Below are 17,435 nucleotides of genomic sequence, written 5' to 3'. Positions count from 1 at the left end.
CAGGAACCCATGACTTTTTAGGGAATTAGAAATAGTAGGCGTGTTGCCAGTTCTGCTCCATTTTGGGGGCTGGTGCCAGGTTGCAGCTACTTTTAATGAATGCAGAAATATGATCCCTGCATCCTCCCTCCAGCTACACATATTTGCCCTACCTGTAAAAGCTTGTGGCAGCACAATGCTCTGCTGGGGCAGGGTTGTGTCAGGTGTGGGGCAACTCGGTGGGGACATTGCTGTCACCCTGTGTCCTGCCTCACCATGGGCAGCTTCATATCACATATCTGCATCTTCTAGGCTTGTTGATATACAAGCCCACAACCTCAGCCCTCAAGCACCAGGGCACAAGAGTAAGAGGAGAATGGGGTAATTCCAATCACAATAAAAGGTTCTTAAACCTTAAAGCTTTTTTTAGCTGAATATGCTTTGTCTTCCTTTGCCAACATGCACAAAGTGAGCATTTTGACCACAGCGTAGATGTCCAAGAGCTGTTTCCTGCTAGAGCTCAAAAACATCCTTGGAAAAGCTGTTCACTAAATTTTATGATGCTATTTTTTTCTTTCAGCTATGCTTAGGTAAACCTGAAACCAAATCCACAAGTTTTAGTTGAGAGACTTCTTATTTACCACACTTACTAGGAAAAGAGCATAGTTTTGTGTAGGAACAAAACCTACTCAGGTGAGGCATAAAGAGAAAATGCCACTCCCTTGTTCTTGTGTAGGAGATGGGCTTCAAAAAGCAGGTATTATAGGGGCTATAATTTCAGATGATCAGGTAACCCTATACAGTGCAAGATTTGACTGGGGAAATGAGACTTCAGAAATGTCCTTTTACTGATTTATGCTTTATCAATAAAGAGCTGAATACTTAAAAATTTAGTCCCGGTTGGTTCAGGATAGGCACTTAGTTTGGCACCAGGTTTGAAGGCACTTGGGACCTTGAAGGCATGAGATGAAATAGTTGTGTGGAAATTGTGTTGTGAAGTCGCATTTTGTGTTGAAATCTAGAAACAAAAACTCTTGTGAGATCCCACCAGGGTGATTAAGACATAAAGGATGGTCAAGCAGATTCGTTGTCTGAAAGACAAAAAAATGTCATGTTAACACAATGTCCTCTGTGTTGTGCAATTTTCTATGAAATATTCACCTGTATTGAACTTTAAATATGTCTATTCATAGTGAAGGTGTCATATTTAATATTATTATTGCCCCTTTGTTTTTTGTATTGTAGGCTGGAAAAAGACAGTTGGTAAGCTGGGATTTGGACACAACCTGGGTGGATTTTGTCCAGTTTTACATCCAGATAGGAGGAGACAGTTCTTCATGCAATAAACCAGACAGCAGAGAAGAAGGTGTGCTGCTGCAGTACAGCAATAACGGCGGTATCAACTGGCAGCTACTAGCAGAAATGTATTTCTCTGACTTCAGCAAACCCAGGTATAATTTTGATCTAAATTAAATCCATACTGCATCAGCTCTTTAAAAAAACATTATTTCTCAATTTATGAAAACATGAATAATATTTTCAAGTTATAATGCTTAAAAGCCATCATTACATGGAAACTTTTCCAGGTTGCCACAGAAACTCCTGTCACTAGGAAGGAAAAATCTAATGAAGGTGGGCCTTAAAAAAACTGAAGTAAAATATAAAGTTTCTAATCACTCGCGTCCCATGTGAAACATGACTAAAATGCTAATATCTTCAAAACATTAGCAAGCATATACCGAACTTGCCCAAAAGAGGTGTAAAAATCTGTTATTTCCTCTGACTGCTTTCAGATCTAATGAACATGTATTAATGTCACATACAACAAAAACTCCTTTAAAGAAATATTTAAGGAGGAGAAGAAATCATGTTCAGCATTTCAAATTTGCTGTAAGATAGCTTGTCAGTGAAAATTTAAATTGCATTTGTCTGCATAGGTATTAATATGATTTCTATTACCTGTAGTTCATGTCTTTCAGTATGTAAATAACTTTATCTTCCCATCTTGACATTTTGCATTGCAATGAACAATGTTTTCAGAAGGGCTTCTGTAACTCAGCAAACTGTCCTTTTCTAAATTTGATCTAGGCACTTAGAAGTATAAAACCATTGAGAATAGAATAGAATAGAATAGAATAGAATAGAATAGAATAGAATAGAATAGAATAGAATAGAATAGAATAGAATAGAATAGAATAGAATAGAATAGAATAGAATAGAATAGAATAGAATAGTTGGAAGGGACCTACAACGATCATCTAGTCCGACTGCCTGACCACTTCACGGCTGACAAAAAGTTAAAGCGCATTGTTAAGGGCATTGTCCAAATGCCTCTTAAACACTGACAGACTTGGGGCATTGACCACCTCTCTAGAAAGGCTGTTCCAGTGTTTGACCACCCTGTCGATAAAGAATGTCCAGTCTAAACCTCTCCTGGTGCAGCCTTGAACCATTCCCACATGTCCTCTCACTGGATACCAGGGAGAAGAGCTCATCACCTCCCTCTCCAACTTCCCCCTCAGGAAGCTGTAGAGAGCAATGAGGTTGCCCCTCAGCCTCCTTTTCTCCAAACTAGACAAGCCCAAAGTCCTTAGCCGCTCCTCACAGATCATTCCTCCTAGCCCTTTCACCAACTTTGTTGCCCTCTTCTGAATGCATTCAGGGACCTCACATCCTTCTTAAATTGTGGGGCCCAGAACTGCACACAGTACTCCAAGTGAGGTCGCACCAATGCTGACTACAGCAGGATAATCACCTCTTTTGACCAGCTGGTTATGGTGTGTTTGATGCACCCCAGGATGCGGTTTGCCCTCTTGGCTGCCAGGGCACACTGCTGACTTATATTGAGCCTGCTGCCGAACAGCACCCCCAGACCCCTTTCTGCAGGGCTGCTCTCCAGTCACTCCTCTCTCAATTTATACCTGTGCCTGGCATTGCTCCATCTTAGGTGCAGAATTCAGCATTTTGACTTAATTTCATCCCATTAATCATAGCCCAATGCTCCAATCAATCTAGATCTCTCTGCAAGGCCTCTTGTCAACAGCACCACCCAGTTAGGTATCATCAACAAACTTGCTAATGGTGCATTCAACTCTGGCATCCAGATCACTGATAAATATATTGAATAGGACTGGCTCTAGAATTGAACCCTGAGGAACATCACTGGTGAATGGTTGCCAGCCAGATGAAGCCCCATTCACCACAACCCTTTGAGCTCTGCTCTTCAGCCAATTCTTCACCCAGTACACTGTGAACCCGCTCATCCCACAGTTGGACAACTTGTCCATAAGGATGCTGTGAGGGACAGTATCAAAAGCCTTACCAAAATCCAGAAAAACTACATCCACCTCCTTCCCTTCTTCCACTAGGCGGGTGGTTTAGCCTCTACTACAGGACACATCCAACAAAGAAGCTACATACTGAAACCTTCATCACTGGACTATCCAATACATTATTTTTAGACAAAACATTTGCCCCTCAAGTAACCAAGCGATGGTCCTTACTGAATATAGCTATGCATATTTATTTTTCTGCTGCTTCAAATGGGGTCCAGATCTTATTTTCCAATTCCTTATTTTACAACACAGAAATCTAGGAAACCTCTGGAAAAACAGGTTCCCTGTATCTCTGAACATTTTTTCCACCTCTCTCTGCCTAACCAGCAAGTGAAGCAGGGTCTGTGCTACAAAATAATGTGGTATAAAGAAAGAGTACTGAAAAGAATATATGTATAAATGCATATACATAAGCTGTCTGAAATAGGACTGAACAAGTAACTAATTATTGTACTTTTTTAACATAAGTATGATTAGGTTTGAAACTTTAACTTTTATTTAACATAATTTTTGTAAGGTATTTCCTAAGTTGAACATAAAGTAAACTATCTGCAAAGACCTAAAGTTCTTTTATGAAACCCCATATAGGAGGGATGAAATATTTTTATCCACAGCAGAAAACTCTGCTACATAATCTATTGCATTGTAATAGAAGGATGCTTTTGTCTACAAATAGTCTCAACCGGCAGAAGAGAATGAGAAATTAATTTTGCCAGCAAAATTTCACTATTACTTGCTGGCACCAGAACATTAAGACTTACTGAACATGGATCAGCTGAACAGTTTAATTCAAAGCTGAAGAGTTCAAATCAATTCATTATTGTGCTAGGCAATATAGTAATAGAGAGTAAAAAATAGCCCTTGTCTTAAAGAGGTCACGTTCTCCACAGACAAGAAGGACAAAGCAGGCTTCTTGATATGCAATGTCTAAATAGGTATCCAGATATGTAAAAGATTTCTGATGACTTCTACATATAAGATACTGACTTTCCTGCCTCTTTTCCCTGTTCAGTGTCATTTCTCCCATTTCTTTACAAACTGTGTTCCCTAAAGTTCTGCTGAATTTATGTTCTTCAGGTTTGTCTATCTGGAGCTGCCGGCTGCAGCCAAGACGCCTTGCACCAGGTTTCGCTGGTGGCAACCTGTGTTTTCAGGGGAAGGGTATGATCAGTGGGCCATTGATGACATCATCATTTTGTCAGAGAAGCAGAAGCACATCATTCCCGTTGTTAATCCCACTTTACCACAGGTAATAAGCAAGAGCAGGCTGTGGGAATCCCCACAAAACAGGAACCATCCTCTCTGTTAGTAGACTTTTCTTTGAATATAATGTTGTTTGAAAATACTGTGTGTATTTAAGGAAACAGCTGTAGTATTTGCAGCTGTGACTCTCTGTGTGGGAGTAACCTGAGTTTTATCGCAAAACCATCAGGCTCCTAATTTTTTTGACAGAGGATGAAATTATGTATCTCCTCAAAAAGTCAAGGGAGAAATTTTGGATATTGCAATATTTTGAAAATGACAGAAAATACAAATTGCAGAATTTGAAAGTGGACCATTTGGGGAATTATTCTGAAGTCACACTGCAAGGTGATAGTACTTGTTGTTGCTTTCCTTTTCATTTCTTACAGAACTTTTATGAAAAGCCAGCATTTGATTACCCTATGAACCAGCTGAGTGTATGGTTAATGTTGGCCAATGAAGGGATGACCAAAAATGAAAGTTTCTGCTCTGCCACCCCTTCTGCCATGCTCTTTGGTAAATCAGATGGCGACCGGTTTGCAGTGACTCGAGATTTAACTCTGAAGCCTGGATACGTCCTCCAGTTCAAGGTATTCCTTAAACATAAATCCCTGCAGAATATTGGTAAAACTGCCCTTAGTCAACACTTGCAAGATGTCATTGGGGCTACAGTTCAAAACAAGGTGATAAATTATGCCATTGCATAAAAAGATGTGAAGAGCACAACTATGAATTCATACAGCATAAATTGTCATGCTGCTTTCTAAAAGGATAGCCAAAACCTCGGTGCAGGGGAGCCTTTTTACCCCTCTGGAGAAGTTTTAAATCTTGTTGTTCTTCAAGACATTTCAGAAGTGGGTTGAAGTGACAGTCATATTCAAGCTGGTCCTAGGAAATGCTACTGCATTGTTAAGGGAAAAGGATTTATCACATCTGAGGCTCCATGAGTACAAAAGCACCAGTGTGGTTTGTGTACATTTTTTATATTTTAAACTATTTAAGGACTTACAAGCTGCTCTGTACTCCAGCATGGGTTTTTCATATAATTTACTTTTATTGTGTCAATGAATATAGGCTCCAATTAGCACTCTGTTCTTTAAAGGGCTTACAAAAATTTCAGTGGTCTGACAATACATCAGAATATGAGCTCCAAAGAAAGAGTATTTGCTTTGACAAGCTCTTGTTTCTGAACCCTAATCAAAATTTTATTGAGTTTATAATGAAATCCCATTGGTGAATTCTGGAGGTTGGTTGCAATGCAATTTTAATGAGCTCACCACAAATACATGGTCCTTACATAATTGGTGGATACAGACACTGAATAATTTACAAGTGGAATTATTAAAGATATCAGATGTTTACAGGCAGCTTTTCAAATATAATTCCCACAGTTCCATAAATAGGAAAGTTAGTTAGAAATAATGAGATTTGTAAAATAATCTCATTTCATCTAAAAGTTATGCTAATGAAATGCTATACAAACTGAGGGATTGCAGTACAATTTCTGAGCTTGTAGTTTTATACTTTAAACTGTCTAAAACCCAAAAACATTTCAATATATAAATACCATTTAGGCTGGAAAAGATGCTATTTGCTTCCTCACCACTTTCCTCTACTTTAGTGACTAAGTCTCCATTCTGTAGGTTTGATGACCAACATCATTTCAAAAATGGCTTAGTCTAAAAAAGCAATACTTAAAACTATTTCATACACCTTCCAATGCTGAAACACTTGGCAATGTAACATAAATATACCAAGCATAAACAACATGTATCAGAGAAGAGCAAGTCCTTCTTTATAAAGTCTATTATTTAAGGCCTGAATTTATACTCCTGTCTTTTTTGGAAAGCTTTTAAACTGGCCTGCACATAAATGTGTTAGTCCTATTTGCATGCTTTAATTTTAAACACATGGTTAAATGCTTTCCTGAGTTTGTGAAATTTCCATTTCAAATAGCTGCCTGGAATAATTTTACATTGACAAACTCAGAGACAATAATTTGTCAAAATTATTTCATTTTTCATGAATGATTTTGTTTTACATTTTACATTCTACAGCTTCAGTAAAATCTCTGCAATAAAATAATGAAAACTAATATTTTTCTAATAGCTTGAAAAATGAAACTGAAAACTTCAAATCAGCAATTGACTTTTGTCTTGGTTACGTTCTCATTGCACATTTTAATATGCACTTTTCTGTTTCATCCAATTTTCCTCTATTCTGGGAGCCCAAACTGCAGCGCCAACTCACACACATCTGTCCTGTGAGGACAATGACTAGACTGTGGTCAGGTTTTTCAGCCCCGGACAAGGGGACCTGGGAGCCAGGCTGATCCTCTGGGCTCACTGGGTGGACTGCAGATGGGATGGGTCCTAGAGGATACAGCTCTTCCCACTCCTCCTGGGCATGTAGGTGCCTGCACAGATTTTATTGTTTGTGGCCTGCTATGCACCAGGACCTTTGAAAAATTCTTTGCATATTTCATTGTGCTGATCTCAGCAACCTTAATGAAGGGATAGTGGGAATTTTTACTGAGAAATGTCATATACACGTAGGAAACATTCTCCAAGCATAGGTCACTGCTTGCCAGCAGGGTTCAAAGCAAGTGTTCAGAATGCTAAACCTCCCAAACCAAAAAGTCAAAGGTGGTTTGCAGTCAATAAATACCAATAACAGTGCAGGTTTCTTCAGCTTGTAGCTGATGCTCTGCTTTTTTTGCAGCTGAACATTGGTTGCACCAACCAGTACAGCAGCTCTGCTCCTGTTCTGCTTCAGTACTCGCATGATGCTGGGCTCTTCTGGTCGCTCGTGAAGGAGGGCTGCTACCCTGCATCTCCAGGCACTAAAGGATGTGAGGGAAGCTCCCGGGAGCTGAGTGAGCCAACCGTGTATCACACAGGAGACTTTGAGGACTGGACAAGAATTACTATTGTTATCCCCAGGTCACTTGCAGCCAGGTACTGTACATTGTAAAACAGTGATGCCAGTGGTACCTGTGAATTAGCTGCCTCTTCTTTGATGCTACCTTAGGACAAAGTTGCAAGCTGTGAATAAAAGTGGTGTTAAAAATCAGCAGATCTGGGAAAAATATACTGTGCTCTCCAAAACAGGAAGAAGCTTTCCATTTTAAAGGTGTCAGAATGGTATATAAAATTAAATTACAAAGCAACAAGGAACCTAGAACATTTTAATTTGACATCAATCTCTTCATCATGGTGCTGTCTGTCTTTATGCATATCAGTTAAGTCAGAGGCACCAGCAAGAGAGTGATAAGTCACTTGAATCAACTAAGCCATTTGAGCAGGATTACTTTTATAGTTACCACTGAGCAAAGAAACCCTAGAAGGATATTTGAGCTGCTGCATAATGTGCTGTGTCATTGAAAGCAGCTGGGACAGCTGAAGCCAAAGGAGATAGGACTGATAGGTGTGCTCATCTGCGAGCACGACCTCAGCATCACGTTAATACAGATGCAAAAACATCAGACAGTGGAAGACACAAATAACCCTTGAAATCAGGAGGCTTTTCACAATCTTCCTTGGGTTTGGCTGAAGTTTATCACTCCCTTTGCTTGCTGTCTAACCCTATCAGTAAACCTCCCCGGTCTGATTTGCTGCCTGCACTGCCAGTGCAGCCGGCAGCCAGTCCTGAGCCCTGGCCATGCCCTGGCTGCCTCCAGTCTCTTCCCCCAGACAGCTGCTCTAGTGCTGCCCCTGGGTTTCCGCCCCATTCTCCTGCTGTGGGCTCCTCATCCTCAAGCCCTGGCACAGATTTTGAGTATGTGGCATATTGTGGAGCAGGGAGCTGGTGCCTTTGCCTCAAGGAGTTGCAATAGCAGCATGTACCGTAACAAGTTTGTCTTTTCTTCAGTAATTAGGCAATAAAAGCAGGTGCCAAATTGCACAGATCTGACACCAGCTGATTTGATTTACCCAAAACAAGCAGTGCAGAATCAATAGCAGCAATCTGTTTGGCATTATGTTCAGTAATGTGATCAGGAATAAGAAGTTCATGCTAACACATTAAAAATGTAAGTATTGTGCGTACAATGAGGGTCTCAGTATGTCGAAAACTGAACTCGTTGTGGGTCATTTTGGAAATCATGATTCATGGGTTATTCAGAGAGCATCCCATTTTATCAGTTGGTACAGAGCACTAGCACAATGATCACCTACCTACCAAATCCCAGTGAATAGTAGAAAAAAAGCAATAGGTTTATTATATTTTAAGCAGAGTAGCAAGGAGGATCTTAGTTAATCCATTGGATTGGTAATGAGATTTTAAATCTGTTCCCCTCTCTGGAACTCCTATAAAATGATTTAGCTAAAAGTTAAAGAGTGAAAATTAATAACCAAAATATGTTTTCTTCAACAAATTTCCCACGCAGGGGGTCAGCTGGAGTAACTTAGTGTAGGCTCACTGAAGTTCCTGGAACAGTTTCAGTTACACAAGTTAAGGATTAGATCACTGTTTTCCAGGAATTTCATGTTGTCATCCAAGAATAGAAACTTAGTAATTCTGTCCACATGTCCTGTAGGACATGTTATTTGCTATTATTTGTAGGAAGTGGATGATTTTTCTTGCATCCAATTTACTTGAAGGTTTTGTACTCAAAATTATACAATCCCATAACAAACTCTGCATCACTGCCATTACTGAGTTCCTTTCATAAATACTGTGAGAAATGGAGTTCTGGGATTTCAATACATAATTAGCAGTTCAGGTTGAACTGAGTAGTGAAAGGCACCTTCAGAGTCACGTCTAATCATTCACTCTTGTTGATAAAACCATGTATCTGTACTTTGCATCACAGTGCAATGGATACAGGACAGAGAAATAGAGGAAGTCAAAATACATCCAAAAAATCTGGAAAAAAATATCCTTTAGTGAAGTTGCACAAAATGTAGGATGTCAGAAATATTTTGCAGGCAGCCATTTGCATCTTATTTGCAAGTGGCTAACTTAGGAAAAGCTCCTTTTAATCTTGAACAAGGAGCAGTGGATATTGAAGCTGGGAATAGTCATGTCCTTCATCGTTGTTTCTCTACAGTAAGACTCGATTCCGCTGGATCCAGGAGAGCAGCTCCCACAAGAGTGTGCCTCCTTTCGGCTTAGATGGTGTTTACATTTCTGAGCCTTGCCCCAACTACTGCAACGGTCATGGGGACTGTGTCTCAGGGGTCTGCTTCTGTGACCTGGGCTACACAGGTAAGACAATCCTTTTTACATGGGATTACAGTAAGCATTGTCTGAGTTAAAGCTGTAAATCCAGCATCTTGTTTTTCCTCTCTGATATTCTGGAAAAATATATGATGACATAAATTTCATGGGTTGCCAGCAAGAATCTTTTCATTTTGTTAAATAAAATTCAACACAGGCAAAACAGAGCAGCTGAAGTCAGGGGACACCGGTGATGTTTCTAGAAACTACAATCTTTGAACATCATGATCTGTATGAATGGAAAGGGACTAGTGATGAAAGGGAAAACAAAATAAAAGATTATAAACTAAAAATTCTGCTTAAAAGCCTTTGGATGATCTTCAAAAATATTGCTGCTGGTTTTGAGTCCCATGGCCATCAGATGGCATGGGACCAGGAGGGAACATATGTTCTGACAGGCCCTTCTGTGGAAAATTCTGCTCACTTGTGGTTTCAGGAGCTTTTATGCTGAAATACAAAAAAAACCCTCAACAAACCCAATGAAAAAAAATCAGTGATTGACACAAGCAGTCGCATGCTGCACTCTTTTCAACCCTCTATACCAACAAAGCAATAAACTAACATCTTTTGTTCAATTTGTTTAAAATTAAATAAAAGGATAATATTTTTCTGTTTACTTAAAATGTCTTATCAACATAAAGCATAGCTGGTTTTCACCTAGTGAAATAAGCCATCTTAGAGTTTAGAGGAAGAGGGCTTATTCTGCCTATGAATATTAGTAAAGCGGTTTTAAAAAGGTACAATCCTGTCATCAGGGTATTTTAGAAAAGCCCAGTACTTTCTCATATGTGGATGCAACAGAACTGTCTGACAATGTACTGTATCTGACCTTTACTCTGTTCAGCACAGTTTCACCAAAGCATCTCCCATATTTATTTTTTTTCTTGAAGCATCACATGGAACCTGTGTGTCTAATGTGCCTAACCACAGTGAGATGTTCGACAGGTTTGAGAGGAAGCTAAGCCCTCTCTGGTACAAGATAACAGGAGGTCAGGTTGGGACAGGCTGTGGTGTGCTCAGCGATGGAAAATCTCTGTACTTCAGTGGACCTGGCAAAAGGGAGGCGAGGACTGTTCCCCTGGACACCACAAATATCAGGTCAATCCTCAGTGCTGCTTCTCATAATTGTCTGTGTATTCATGTTGCCTCTTCTATGCTATTACAAGTGTAGATGTGAGAAGGTGGGAAATAATTTTCTGGTAATCTCAACCTGTACAAGAAATCTTAAAGGCAGAGAAATTACTTTTTCATTCATTCTGGTATACTATTTCCTCTCCTTGAGAGACAATACTTATGTTAGAAACAGTGGAATAGCAGCATAAAAAAATATGAACTCTATCCTTTTGAGAAGATGGTTTGCATTGTATTCTAGACAGACAAGCAGAAGATGTGGTCTTGAGACTGCACAAAACCTAAGACTCTGCCCACAGCTGGGCAGAAAAACTCCCTTTCCCCTGACTGCGTTGAACTGCAGGCATAGTGGTGGCATAGCAATGAATTGTTGTTTACTTGCCAGATGTTGTGAATTAGTCCACTTGTCAGAAGTGTAAAAAAACAGGATGTGATTTGTTTCTGTGTAGCCAAGAGGCTAACAAGCCTTCACCTCTATCCCTGCTACCATGAATCCTGCTCTGCTGGTAGTAATTTTCCTTTTTTTTTTCACATTTTCTAATTGATTAATGTAATTAGGATAAACAAAGGGCTGTTAATTCTGACCGTTATTTAGCCTGGAGTTTGCTGCTGCTTTGTCCAGTCTCATAAGGGATCACACACCTGAAACCTTGCCCGCCCTACAATGATATCGTTAGTTTAATAGAATATATTTTTCCTGACAAATACTGCTCCAAGAGTAAGTAATTCCATGATCTGATGCATTATTTAAATTGTGGGATCACTCAAGATTGGCCACAAGTTACTGCTACCACTCTCCAGCTCAGGCAAGTGGTGTTCCTTGGGGCAGTATGGGTGCTGCAGGTTTGGGGACATCCTTAGCTGCTCCCTGGCGTCGAGCAGCTCAGCACCAGCTGCCTTTCCTCTGTCCCCTGTGCATCTGACAAATATGTGAATTATTTATATAATTATGTAAATTACTTAATAATTAAATCAATTAATTGTTTGACAAATATGCTTTGGACAAGTACCTGTTTGCACTGGAACTCTGGGAAGATCTGAGCACTTCTGTTCCACTGTCTTTTTAAATCTCATGTTATTAATCCTGTGAAGCATAATATTGAAAGTAGCCATGTTATCAAGAAGTCTATATTCAAACAGTATTTTTGAGTTAGTCCTACTTTCCTGGAGAAATCTTTTTATAAAAGAAAAGGATTTTCTTTAGCTTCAAGATTACTTTGAAACCACTTTTAATGCCAGATATTCATATTTATAGCTTTCCATTTTTACAGAGTTTGAACCATTTTAAAAGCCAGAGGAAGTTTTAAAATACTGAGCAATGGTCTTTCTTGACTTTTTAAATCTATCATTACTTCTGTTTTGCACTAGAACATGGTCATCTGGTGTCTTAAAACTGCCCCAAGAACGTAAGTGGCCAGAGGGACACCTGATAAGAGCAACTAAGATCCCTCTTCTGAGCTTGTGCACACCATGTGAGCTGCTCGCCTGCTGCAGCTGATCATTTTGTCAAAATAAATCAGCTTTTTTTTTTTTTTGTAAGCATCACAGTGAGCAGTTTAACTTTCTTGAACAATTCAAGCTTGAAGCCACATCCCTAGGATGTTTGCTAGACAGAACAAACACATTGGTCATCTCAAACACAAATGGGACTAACATCGATTTTTTGGTTTCTACAGCCACATGTGTGCTCAAGGGTAGTATCCACCTCATGCCACTTGACCAGAACACGGGCTTCTTGGACTACAGCAATTACCCCAGGTTGCTTTTATGTTCAGAGGAGATAATAGCTGCTTCAAAAGAGCAATGCAACTCATCCTAAAATAGGGTCTATCACAGGCCACTGCTTTGTTGTCTGGAAGCATGGGGTTTTTTTCATTAATTATAAGGCAATCTGGGTTGGCCATATAAAACTTAGACATTCAGCTTCAGACATCTTGCTTAGAACAGGTGCATCCCACTTTGTTCGATACCATCTATAACATTAACTGGGTCTTTTTTTACTAGAAACAAAGGCAGACTAAGTTTATGAAAGTGTGAGGGGTTAACTGAAAGACCTATACCATAAAAAGAAAATAATTCCTCAGCCTAGAAATTTTTTTTCTGTTATCAGAGCTAAAATTAATGTCACTTGAAAGAGGAGATTAGAGGGAAGCACTTTTTTCCCATTTTGGTATTACTTTTTGCATTCAGTAATGCCTTGCATAGAATTTGGTTATCTTATTAGGGGTCACCTTAGCCCCTGCACAGTTATCTTTTATTTTTGCATGGGCTTTTTGGGTGGGGGGGTTGGTGACTGGGTAAACAGCAGGAAAATATGCCTTGAAAGACATACCGTTAGATATGTGGATTGAGGGTTGTGAATAGGAAGGCTGAAGCTCCTGCAGTAGATTTTTAAGCTTCTTATTTTTCAGGTTAATAGTGTTTTCTCAGACTTTTTAAGATCTTGTTTCATTAAATCAGGCATGGAGGAGCAAAAAAATTGAAAAATATTGCAAGATATTAAAGTTTTACTTTCATTCTGAATTTCTGCAGACCTACCTATGCATATTCCCTATCATCTTGCTTCAGTTACAGCTTTTTGAATGTAAAGTGTAAATTTTATGTAAGGAATGCAAAGAATTTTCATTCTTTTTTGTAAGAAGTACAAAGACCCTTTTTCCCTTCTGTTCTCTTCCCAGAGGAGCAGGGTCCATGGGGGCTCGGTGTTCCTGGTTCACTCTGCTCCAAAGGGCTTGAGATTTGCCAGTCTGAGGTGCATGGTGCTGCTCAGGGAAGCAGCCCAACAGGGCACCACCAAACTCAGGTGTCATGCTAAGGGCATTTAAAACTAAAGCTCGCTCCCTGAAGCCAATGATTGTAAACAAGCACTCGATGTTTAGCATATACATTGTGTTATCATAATCTTAGCTTTGTTTGTCCCATTGTCTCCTTATTCTTTACATGATTGACTACACCTTTTTCACAGACATTATGAGAATGTCCATAGCACTAAGAGAGCTGTAGCCATCAAAATTCATTTCACCCAGACCATTTTTTGCCCTACACTTCAGAAACCCCCTGGAGTCTCTCCATCCCTTCCCTTTTGCATGGCCCAATGTACCAAAGACACAATTTCACCAGCAGTATATCCATCCTCCAGACTGACAATACGATACCTGGATGCATTTTGGTTACTGATGAGCTACTGCCTCCCATTTTGATGGCCTGTCCCTTATGACACTCTTCACTATCTGTTCAGTGAGAGCGTTTGCACAAAGTGCATACCTGGCAGCTAGATAAAAACCATGGAATTATTTTTTTTCCAAGTGGTGACATCTGGCTTGTTAGCTGACTTGGCTTCCATCTGCATTACCAACTCTGTTGCTAATGACTGTGTAACCATCCCAGAGAGCTGTTCTGGGTCAAACACTTACAGATCAGATGGGCTGATTCACCTGGCTTCAGAAAAAGGGGGTTTTGTCTTTTGTTTTTGCTTTTTACCCATCTTTACATTTGGCAAGCATAAAAGAGAATTTCATCATAAGACTGTAAATCTTTTCACCTCTGACACCACTGTCTAGTGTTTTATTGCCTGAATACTGTCTCAGACAACAGCACTGCAGCAAACAATAGGACCTACCTGGCTGAACAGTGTAGTACTGTGAGCCTGTCTGTTCTTGAGCTATCTATGGGGTTATATTACGAATGAGACTGATGAGTGTATTCTGGCTTGTCCTAGTCCCTATGGATATACAAAACATCTCAGATAGGAGATATCGATTTCGATAACAGACCTGTAGTGTGGTTGGATTTAGAATCAGAAGAGGATCATGACATTGTATATGTAGCAGTGGGTGAGGGAAATTCGAGTCCTATCTGCATCATACTGGCTCTGGCCATAGTCCTGTGGCTCGTCTGTGATTTTACTGATGTCACTACAAATTAGGACCAAATCCCCTAAAGCAAAAAGAGTTATCCTTGTGAGGAATTTTTTGAGTGACAAATCAAGCCTCGTGTCTTCACACAGAGACACAAATTTACCTCAAAATTAGCATTTAAAATAAAGAAGTTATCTACAAGCAGTAGAATTAATGAAGCCTGGTTTCCCTTAGATTTGTGTTCTTTTTTTCCTCAAACCCCTATTTGGTAATAACCTCATCTCACTTTGTGTGCTCCATGAGGATACTCCCAGCACAAGGTCCAAGCAGTTGCTTCCTAAAAACATCACATCACCAAGTACTTCAATAGTCATAACACAACAGGCAGACATCATCCTAAGTCAAAAACTGGCTAGGAAACAAGAAGGAGAATGGCATCACCAACTTTCAGCATGCAAAAGCTCATCGTGGGCATGAGTCCAGGTTCCCTGCTCTAGTCAAGCATTGTTTTGGGTGTGCAATGCAGACAACCTGTGAGGAAGGCAAGGATGTGGTGGCAATGGCATTCTCAGTCATCTCACAGATCTTTACATTAGTTATGACCAGGTAAGACTCAGATGAATGTTGGAAAAATGCAGTGAAATTTGGTGAGTGAGCAGCAGTACATTAATTGACATGGATTTCTGTTATATAGCACAACAGTGTGCATCTAAAAGGAAATATAAACTACTCTGACACCACAGAGTCACAACTGAAAATATCAGTTAGCAGGGATACCAGGGCATCACTGCAGGTTGGGAAAAAAAATTAACGTTTTGGAGTACAAGGATGGGATAGTTATTAATTCAAATATAGCTAAATAGGGATGTTCCAGGCTAATACAAAGTTCTGTCAATAAAACCAGCAACACTGTCTCAAAGGGATGTTGTGGCTTTAGAAGGGTTGCAGAAAATGGTTATGGGAAAAATTGAGGACATCGAAAAACTTCCATGCAGAGAGACAGATGAAAAAGTTGCCATGATTTACAGCAGGAACAAATAAGAGTACATAGGGAAGTGATAAAAGCACTGACTATAGGGAAGGTTACAAGAAAGGCAGATTGGGAACATTTTTTTCCCCTTCTCATGACGTGAGGACAAGAGGATATTCAGTGAAATCAAAATATATAGGTTCAAAATCAAAGGGTCTACTTCAAAAAATATCCCATGAATGCTCTTCACTGAAAATTGTTTACATCAAGAATTTAAGGACCAAAAAAGGGATTGGTGATTTATTAAAAATCTAATATTGTATTTTAAAGCTTAAACTACTTTCCAGTTACAAGAGGTCAAGGTAAGATCTGATGTAAGGAGTAGATCTGCCTGCTTTGGAGATCTTGCATCTTTGTGTGAAAGAAGGAACTGCTAAATTCTGCTACTCAGTCCAACAATACACTTACTAGGAACAGCCTCAATAAACCACATTACCTTCTTCTGTCTTGGGTCCTCCAATGTTTACTATGGCCATGTGTGATTTCACTGGGAACATTACCTGATCAATAAGCCCAGAACAATGACCTAACTGAAAATGACATATTAGTTAAGAGAGGAGAGTTATCCTGACTGATCTTGTGCTATCAGAACATAATTACACGTCTCTTCTACCCTGATTTTTTTAACAGGCTAGTTCAATTTTATGTACAAATTGGAAGCAAGGCTGTTGGTAACTCCTGCAACAGACCAAGAGCCAGGAATGAAGGTAAAGCACCTTTGCTTTATAATAAGCTTTTTGTATTTTGGGTCTTCTATAGTGTTTTTGCCTTTTATTGCCTTTAAAAATCAAAAAGATTGTTTTATTTTTAACATAAATCAATTACCTCTTTAGTTTTCCTAAATGGTGCATACAACTATTTACTTTTGTTCCACACTTATATTTACACATATTTCCATCAAACTTAATGGTGATCTATGAGTAGGAGTAACTGTTGGTACTGTGATGGTTTAAGAAAGACAACATTTACAAGATGAGGTGTAATAGCTTTTACTAAACTACTTGACAGTGTTGGAAAACAGGTAAATGTACAAGTACACAGGACTTCCTTCAGGTCTGAAACAAAAGGAATAAAATTCAAGTTCAGGATAAAGTGGGCAACCTCCATTTCTGACCTGAAGAAGAGTTGTGTGCCTGAAAACCTATTCAGCTTCTCAACTACACCAGTGGGTCTAATAAAAGATTACCTTCCAATCCAAGCTCATGCATGATTTACCTGAAATGGAAAAGCTGCAGCTGAAAATATATTTAGTCTAAAGAAATTAATCTCTCCCAGCTGTCTTCTCTCTTATTTTACCCACATGCTTAGAGTTACTGGGGAGGGAAAGTTGATATTTGTGTTTGGGAAGGATCAGCAGAGATTTGGGAGCAGATTCCCCATGGAAAGTGGTCTAGTTGCATGAAGACAGACTCCTAACATCTGGTAGATGAGAAAACTTCATTTTCCTCTCAGTATAAATCATCCAGCATCAGTGGACTGTTTCCTGATGTATGGCATTTACATTGATACTGACTCACAACTGTCATCTTTCAGCACAGATTACATTGAAGGTTTGATTCTCCTCTCATTTGCACCAGTATAAGACACAAGAAAATTCATTACCTTCGAATATACTCCAGTATAAAAGAGTTTTAAGAGAAG

At 39.4% G+C, this 17,435-nt stretch overlaps 1 protein-coding gene across 2 annotated transcripts in view; it reads left to right on the top strand.

The window, feature by feature from the left end:
* RELN (reelin) overlaps positions 1 to 17,435 on the top strand; it is a 295,992-nt gene that overhangs the window by 218,955 nt on the left and 59,602 nt on the right. For both annotated transcript variants that reach the window (XM_074869921.1, XM_074869920.1), the window contains exons 25-31: positions 1,225 to 1,430; positions 4,392 to 4,563; positions 4,946 to 5,146; positions 7,278 to 7,513; positions 9,607 to 9,764; positions 10,667 to 10,874; positions 16,425 to 16,501. In XM_074869921.1, the coding sequence (XP_074726022.1) occupies positions 1,225 to 1,430; positions 4,392 to 4,563; positions 4,946 to 5,146; positions 7,278 to 7,513; positions 9,607 to 9,764; positions 10,667 to 10,874; positions 16,425 to 16,501 (1,258 nt within the window). The remainder of the gene's footprint in view (positions 1 to 1,224; positions 1,431 to 4,391; positions 4,564 to 4,945; positions 5,147 to 7,277; positions 7,514 to 9,606; positions 9,765 to 10,666; positions 10,875 to 16,424; positions 16,502 to 17,435) is intronic.

The sequence above is a fragment of the Strix uralensis genome, chromosome 5 (assembly GCF_047716275.1).
Source record: "Strix uralensis isolate ZFMK-TIS-50842 chromosome 5, bStrUra1, whole genome shotgun sequence".
Classification (NCBI taxonomy): domain Eukaryota; kingdom Metazoa; phylum Chordata; class Aves; order Strigiformes; family Strigidae; genus Strix; species Strix uralensis.
The sequence above is the reverse complement of the archived record's forward strand: the minus strand, read 5'-3'. Positions and strand labels throughout refer to the sequence as shown.